At 40.2% G+C, this 8,689-nt stretch overlaps 1 protein-coding gene across 1 annotated transcript in view; it reads left to right on the top strand.

The window, feature by feature from the left end:
• The first annotated feature begins 3,552 nt into the window (after nt 1–3,552).
• GHRHR (growth hormone releasing hormone receptor) overlaps nt 3,553–8,689 on the top strand; it is a 19,554-nt gene continuing 14,417 nt past the window's right edge. Inside the window, exons 1-3 of the mRNA XM_009997335.1 lie at nt 3,553–3,609; nt 7,723–7,828; nt 8,485–8,592. Of these exons, the coding sequence (XP_009995637.1) occupies nt 3,553–3,609; nt 7,723–7,828; nt 8,485–8,592 (271 nt within the window). The remainder of the gene's footprint in view (nt 3,610–7,722; nt 7,829–8,484; nt 8,593–8,689) is intronic.

The raw sequence follows: 8,689 nt of genomic DNA, 5'->3' as shown, positions 1-8,689 counted from the left end.
CCCAGTGTTGTAACACATCCTCTGCTGGCATGAGCTTGTGATGACAGCACCAGGCACTATGGTTTTATATGACTTTCAAGGAATGTAACAAAAATAAATATTTGTAAGGCTGCTAAAACTCACTGTTGTAGTCTTCCTATTGAAAGCACCTTGACTAGTGAAACTGTTCAGGTTGTTTATCTACTGTAATAATAACTTGAAGTAATCAGCAAAACACTGGTAGGAACTGAATTCTATTGCCAGACATTTTGAAAGGCTGTGATATGGTGAATTAAGACATTGTGATTTAAGTTCTCTTACCAGTTTTTTTTTTTCTTAACTTCACCAGCTGAAAAAAGTAAATTTAACACCATGGGCTGAGATTTTTCCATGCTACACTTCTACAGGGGGATCTTTCAGTTCCTGAGATTCTGTAGCTTCTAAAATGAGGTTAGGAAAAATCTCAGAGTTTCCCATGATAAATACACTTAGAAGTGTTAATTTACAAGGGCTACAACTTCATCCTCTAGAACTAGATTCTGAAAATCACTAGGAATACACCTCTAATTTTGTGTTTGTTGGCCTTTTGAAAGATTGCTTAATTTAGGAAATGTAGAAGGCATTGGGGAAAAATGAAATCAATTGTGGTGCACACAATGAAAGGAAAGCTTGCCAACTTCAACTCCCCAGACACCTTCTGCTACTATTCAGGCCCCTCACAGCTCCATAGAATCACAGAATCATAGAGTCACTTAGGTTGGAAAAGACCTTCAAGATCAACAAGTTCAACTCTAATCCAACTACCACAGCCACTAAAGTATATGGAGTTGGACTGGGTGATCCAGGCTGTCTGAGGAAGCAGTTGAGCCACCATCCTAGGAGACATCTAAGAAGACAGTTGTGGTGCCAGGGGGCAGAGTTTAGTGGTGGACACTGCAGAGTTAGGGTAGTGGTTGGACCCAATGATCTTGAAGGTCTTTTCCAACCAGAATGAAACTGTGTTGCTGTGATACTGTGATATCCTGAAGCACCACATCAAAATGCTTCTTGAACACCTCCATCCTACAATCAAACCCTGAAGGCTTCATCCCCACAGATGTTTCCAAGTGTAGTTGAGCCCTGCATAAGTACAAATTTGTTTCCTCATGGCTGTGGTGACTCCAGGAGGTGGGAGGCTCCTTTCCAAGGTCTCAGCATTCCTCTACCCAACCTGTATAGATAAGCACTAAGAAGTAATTTGATTTAGCTGCATAATAATGAGCCAGTCAAGATAGAGCAAAAGCTGTGTCAGGGGTGAAAACAAGGTTGTAGGATGGACCATGGTGGGAAGATGGGAGCTGAGGTTTAGAATTGATTTTGAGGAATAGCACGATTTGAGAATAGAGGAGTAAGGAACAACATTTTAAAGGTATTTAAAGCACCTTGACTAGTGAAACTGTTCAGGTTGTTTATCTACTGTAATAATAACTTGAAGTAATCAGCAAAACACTGGTAGGAACTGAATTCTATTGCCAGACATTTTGAAAGGCTGTGATATGGTGAATTAAGACATTGTGATTTAAGTTCTCTTACCAGTTTTTTTTTTTCTTAACTTCACCAGCTGAAAAAAGTAAATTTAACACCATGGGCTGAGATTTTTCCATGCTACACTTCTACAGGGGGATCTTTCAGTTCCTGAGATTCTGTAGCTTCTAAAATGAGGTTAGGAAAAATCTCAGAGTTTCCCATGATAAATACACTTAGAAGTGTTAATTTACAAGGGCTACAACTTCATCCTCTAGAACTAGATTCTGAAAATCACTAGGAATACACCTCTAATTTTGTGTTTGTTGGCCTTTTGAAAGATTGCTTAATTTAGGAAATGTAGAAGGCATTGGGGAAAAATGAAATCAATTGTGGTGCACACAATGAAAGGAAAGCTTGCCAACTTCAACTCCCCAGACACCTTCTGCTACTATTCAGGCCCCTCACAGCTCCATAGAATCACAGAATCATAGAGTCACTTAGGTTGGAAAAGACCTTCAAGATCAACAAGTTCAACTCTAATCCAACTACCACAGCCACTAAAGTATATGGAGTTGGACTGGGTGATCCAGGCTGTCTGAGGAAGCAGTTGAGCCACCATCCTAGGAGACATCTAAGAAGACAGTTGTGGTGCCAGGGGGCAGAGTTTAGTGGTGGACACTGCAGAGTTAGGGTAGTGGTTGGACCCAATGATCTTGAAGGTCTTTTCCAACCAGAATGAAACTGTGTTGCTGTGATACTGTGATATCCTGAAGCACCACATCAAAATGCTTCTTGAACACCTCCATCCTACAATCAAACCCTGAAGGCTTCATCCCCACAGATGTTTCCAAGTGTAGTTGAGCCCTGCATAAGTACAAATTTGTTTCCTCATGGCTGTGGTGACTCCAGGAGGTGGGAGGCTCCTTTCCAAGGTCTCAGCATTCCTCTACCCAACCTGTATAGATAAGCACTAAGAAGTAATTTGATTTAGCTGCATAATAATGAGCCAGTCAAGATAGAGCAAAAGCTGTGTCAGGGGTGAAAACAAGGTTGTAGGATGGACCATGGTGGGAAGATGGGAGCTGAGGTTTAGAATTGATTTTGAGGAATAGCACGATTTGAGAATAGAGGAGTAAGGAACAACATTTTAAAGGTATTTCATAACTTATGTCTCTGATTTAACAATGTTAAAATTTGCCTAATGTTGATATGAAATTTGAAGTCCTTCTTAATACAATATTCATTGGAAGACAAACTTTCATATAGATACAGCACAGCTGAAATACAACTGACCTTCTGACATCCAGACATTAAACATTTAGCTTTGAGTGAAACTGTTATTTCTGGAGTGGATTCATCTTGCCTGTCTTAAAGCTTATGTAAGGATGAGCTGAGTGTGTACATCTCTATACCTTGGGCAGAGAAGATGACTGGTTCATATTTAGACACTGAACTTTCTGAAGTCTGACTCAAGGTGAGAAGATTCACTTGTGAATTTTGCCTTCAAATCAATGTCCAACAGGTACCCAGAAGAATTTATGGTCACCTGCCTGTGACTAGTTTTTCATCCTTCATTTAAAAATACAGTATCAGGGTCATACTCCATAAAAATGTGCACACAGAGATGCATTGATATCACACTATGAAATAGCTTTTATTAGAATGAGACTTACATTAGCTGTTAGGAGAGGATTTCTATTATGTCAGTCACACTGGTTTTTATACAGGATTAACAGCATTTAAATCTATCCATCCCCCCTAAAATAATTTTGTGCCACAAAGAGAGAAAAAGGGGTTTGCCAGGAGGTACACAATCTTGGGAACAACAACCCCTTCATTCATTCCAGTCTGTGAGTCTGCAGTAAAGTATAAAAGATGGAAAGCAGGTAATAGACAGTTTAGAGACTTGTTAATATTTATTTCCCACTTCACTGTATTGTTACGTCACTGCTGTGTAAAAAGATAAATGCTTCAAATCAGCAACTGACAGGATAAAGGGAAGTCAAAGAGCAGGTGAAAGATGCTAAAAAAAGCTAAAGAAGTGAAGTCTGGCTCTTGCTTTGGAACATGAACTCGAGTGCTTTGTACCACTGTGCTCTGTGCACCCTGAGTCTGGCAGTGCTTGTAAGTAATTGCATGAAAACCTGCTTTTCCTTCATTGTTTTTCAAGAGTTGTTCATTTTCTTCTTGGTGCAGATGGTCAGATAGAGCTTTCCTTTTTGCATGAGTCTCTTTTCTCTTTGTTTGCTATGAATTCCAGTGAAACAAGGCAAGATGCTATGAAAAGTGTGAAGAGTGGCAGAAGGGACACACTTTGCAGGATCTCTGTTTCATTGCATTTCACTGCTTTCTTGCCACACACTCATGAAGGAGAAACAACATATTTGGCAGAACCCCCTTCTCTGTGTGTAGGTTTTAAATGACAGTATCAAAGAAGAAGAAACTGGAGGAGAGCTGTTACACCAAAGCAGCTGAGTTTTGCTGGAGTTTTATTAAAATTCAGATTACACAAACTTCTTAGTTACAATTTCATTTGCCTTGTTGATAACATTCATGTTCTTTAACGTATAAACAGCAGAGATGCTACAGGTAAAATATGAGTTGAAACAGCAGAGGTGCTTGTGGTAGAATTAGAAACATCCAACTTCATTTGAAAACCTAGAGGTCTTGCTGACTTTTTTCTTTGGACAATGAGTAGAAAACCAGAATTCAGGATCACCCAGATACCAGAAAAGGTCTGTGAAAAAAATGGGGAAAGGTTATTATATTTCTTTTGAGAGCAACTAAATTTTCAGTGTCTTCCTCTTTTGCCCTCTGCTATAACCTTTCCTTGCCCCTGGAAATCTCTTCTCTGAAGGAGCAGTTCATGAGGGGTGACCCAGCAGCTCAGTTTTGTGTGGGTCATAAGAAATAAAACACTGTGCAATGACTGAAAATACCTTTTACTGATCTGAAGGTATGATTTCCTTTGTGTCATCTGTGTGACAAACCCCACTTCCCTGTAGTGTGACCAACTTAGAATGAGTGCTCCTAAGTAGAATATCAGCATCCAGTTCTAATAGTTAATAATATCAATGAAACTCTGTGAGAACCTGTTCCATTTACCCAAGAGAAACAGCAATTTATTCTTTAAAGTTGAATTGGTAACAGTATGATCATGCACTGATCAAAAGCATGTTTATGGGTAAGTGTATGAGAAAAATCTCCTAGAATGTGTTGCATATTTTGTTATACTAGAGAAAAGATAAACAACACTTCTTTGAGTTGAAAATGGTGGAAAAAACAGCATTTTAACGTTTTAACCAGACTCTTCAAAATGTGAACCATTCAGCTGGTGACAGCACAGTTTTAAAAGGAGACATGTATGTTTTGAAGCTGATATTTAGAAAGTAACCATGGATTTAATAGTCAGGGAAATCCTAGCAAATTGAGCCTAAACTACAGGTCATTCCATCCAAAAGTAAATGTATACAATAATTCAATTGAGCTATACACATAAATACTAAACTCTCTGTAATGCTCATTAAAAGAACCTAAGATAATTAAATCAGATAATGATGTCTCTGTAGGTGTAGACACCAAAGGGAGCTGAATCACATACACAGACATTTATTCTAGTCCTAAGTGATGGGTCATACCTCTATCCCATTGTTTGATGCTTCCCAAAGTGGGCAGAAGGGAAGGAGGAAGAAAAGAAGATTAAAAATTTAGTCTATAGGTGTTTTCAGAGTAGTGTGGAATCTCATTCTACACCTGGCTTGGGAAGAGTTTGGAGCTGTTTGGAAATTATCTGCTAAAGGAAGTGAAATGATCTAGGGGGAAGGATATATCTAGAACAAAGCCTAGGAGTGGAATGGATCTTCTTTATGTTACCTGAATTTTTTTCATAGCAGATTTTGCAGTGTTTATTCAAGCAGTGGTTAGTGTTGGCTTGAATACAAACTGTAAGAGCATCTCTTAAGGTGAGGTCTTCTTTAAGGAAGAGGTAATAATTTAAATACCTCCCACTTGATCATACCTTTTCATGTGAGTTGCATATGGTAATGTGATCTCATGAGACTGGAGACTTAGAAAGAAAAAGTAGAAAAAGGAAAAAAGAAGTTTCCTGGACTGCTGAATAAGCCAAACAATCTTTGTCCTTGCCATAAACATTTTAGTGAGTTCAAGACAGTTTTTACAGGCAAAACCTAGTCATTTTTGTGCCAGGACAAATAATTTAGGACCGTGCAAATGGGTACATTTCCTGCCTACTGAGTTTTTTCTGTGCACAGATCACTGAACCAAGGGAATGTTGTAAAATAGCTTTTCAGTAAAAGGGATGACAGTTTTATCTACTGACTAATAAAGTCACTTTCTGCAATAGCTGCCATACAGGATGGATAGTGAGTTTTTCAGCATCAATGAATTTTATTGTCCAGGGTGAGTATAAGGGGGGAAGAATATGTGCTTAGCATGAGAAGAGATATGAAGTGAACAAAGGTGATCATGACAGATGCCAGTTTTCTGTCATCCTGCCTATCAGTGCATGTCTTGGTGAGAGGGAGTGGAAGGTCTCTCCAGACTACCTGTTTTTACTGATTGGAGCTCATATCAGTGAGCCATGTTACATGACAGATTTCCACCTCCTGGGGCTGAGCAATGGCTGGCTCTGCTCCATCCATTCCTATCTACCTCTGAGGATGGGGTCCTTCTCATCAGTAGTTCCCTAAACCAATCCATGGCACTGCTGTCTGACAGTGTGGCAGGAAAAGCACATCCTCCTAAGAGTACAGCAAATGAGAAGCAGACTAGCTCCTTGAATGGCAGACAGATGGTCACAGCCATTTTCCACTGCCAGGGTCCAAATCACAGAAGACCAAAGGCTGTGCAGTTAATCTATCACTCTCCAGAAGCCTCAGACCTCAAGTTGTTAGCCAATTCCCAGCTGAAATGCTCTGCAGACCAACATGAGATATGGACATTAACATGAAGGGGAAACACCAGCTTCTTGGAATGATATGATCTGCCCTCTGAATGAACTGAGAGCCAGCTATTTCTTTTCCTTGAATATTAATCTTCCCTGGGTAGAAAAAATACTGAGCCATATGCCAGCCACCTGTTCACCATGCAAGTCTCATCCTGAGTTCATTTTCTGTTGTGTAACTCTGTGTTTTTACATCTATATTCACACATAACAGAGAGCCCCAGCACTCATCACTAGGGCACAGAGCTAAGGTGAGAGTGTCTCTGATGACACTTGGTCTTCTGGGCTGGGGACAACGGTTGGACAAGGCACATAATACTTTTCTAACTGCTATTTGGAGGTCAGATACATGTACTTCTTCATGGTGGGTACACCCACAGCAGTTGTGGTGTGTAACAGCAAACTGTGTCTTTTGGTGGCCAAGGATCTCTGGATCTCTTGTAATTCTCTCGTGTCCAGGTAAGCACAAGTCTAACTAAGGACTGAAGCAACCCAAAGTTTCCTGCTGTTAAACACTAGGTGCTTTTTTTTTTTGTTTTTTTCTTTCTACACCAGCACAGCAAAGCAGCAAATTCTTTGGTGCTGTGGTGTGGTTTTTTTTTCCAAAGAAAAGAGGTTTGCCTCCCACCCTGTGTAAAGAAAGGCAGATGGCAACAGGGAGGGAACAGACTCATTCCATTTTGAGTGAAAAGCTCACTCAGAAGACAATTTTGCAGCAACTGTGTGTGGTTTCAAGATACTTCTTTGGAGGCTGGCAGAGGCATGTCTAAGCTGAAGAGCAGATGGGCTCTGCAGAATGCCCTGCAGTGCTGGGCCAGTCACTGGTAAGAAAAGGAGCCTGTCCAAGTGCACTCTTGTCTCCCTGGGCCCAGATGTAGCCAGGGCTATAGTCAGGGTGCAAATTAGTTCTGCACTCAAACCTGACCCCTAACAAAGAAGACTTTCCTTATGAACATAGCCAGAAAATCCTTATAAACTTTCCAGTACAAAGCTATAGTTAGCATCCTGATACAGCTATAGTGCCTAAGGATTGACTCTGATGGAAGGTAGCACAGCTCAACTGCCTTTGACAGAGCTCAGCTGGGTTTATCTGCCAAAAGGGTTGCAATTTATGCAGGGACAGTAGTACCCTTTGACCATCATACCCTAAGATAGTGTTCTATGTCTTTGCAACTAACATGGCCTTATTAATTACAAAAGTAGGTCTGGACTTAATGGTTCATGAAATCCTACCCAACACCTTCTTACTAATGACCTGAAACTTCTCCCTGTAGGTTGTTGGCAATGTCCACCCAGAATGTGATTTTATGACAGAGCTGAAGAAAAAAGAGGCTGAATGTCTGAAAGACTCAGAAGAGCATGGAAATGCAACACCACCAGGTATCCAGGTGTGAGGGCTGAAAAGAATGACAGAGAAGCATCACCCTACCAGACCCAGGACACAGCCATGCTGCCAATGTGCAAGTCTGAGGTTTTGTTTATTGTCCCACATCCTTGTTGTCTGGTCACCTCTTCTTCTATCTATTCTCATTCTTTGGAAATTTTTTTTCTACATTTTATTTTTCACATTCAAATCTGGATAGTCAATCGATCTGAGTGAATCCTTGTGTACTTGTCCTGTTCCTTCCCCAGCTAGATGCTATGATGGCATCATGCTTGCTGGGTGAGAATGTGCTGATCTTTAAAAATACATTAACAAGTCCTGTAACAAATCCTTAGCAAGAACTGTTATCTGGTCTTTCTTCCAGCATCACTATCCCTCCCATTTCCACAATACATTTTCATTTACTGCTTTATTTCCCGAAACCCACCCCAGTCTAAGACAAGGTGCCCAACTGAAGTAGATTAAATGCTCCTCTGAAGGTGTTTATTGCTCACTATAGAATAAATATTGTGCTAAACTGTTTTTTTAAGATACGTGAAAGGTGGAGTGTCGAAGTTTAAAAAGGTTTGGATTTTTTGGGGGTTTTTTTAGGGTTTTTTTGTGTTATTTAAATATAATTATGCTTAAAAATATATTTTATTTTCTGTCTGAGGTTGCAAGAGAACTTGGGACAAATTGCTGTGCTGGTCGGAGGCAGATGCTGGAGAGACACTTGCCTTACCATGCCCAAACTTCCTCTTTCACTTCATGAAGGAGCCAGGTGATGTGATGTGCTGTCATGGTTGTGCTCCTGTTGTGTGGCTTCTCTGGCTAGAATACTTCTAAAAACAAGGAGTAAAGACAGAAGATTGCAAGTT

This window comes from Chaetura pelagica, unplaced genomic scaffold (genome assembly GCF_000747805.2).
Source record: "Chaetura pelagica isolate M959 unplaced genomic scaffold, ChaPel_1.0 scaffold184, whole genome shotgun sequence".
Taxonomy (NCBI): domain Eukaryota; kingdom Metazoa; phylum Chordata; class Aves; order Apodiformes; family Apodidae; genus Chaetura; species Chaetura pelagica.
The sequence above is the reverse complement of the archived record's forward strand: the minus strand, read 5'-3'. Positions and strand labels throughout refer to the sequence as shown.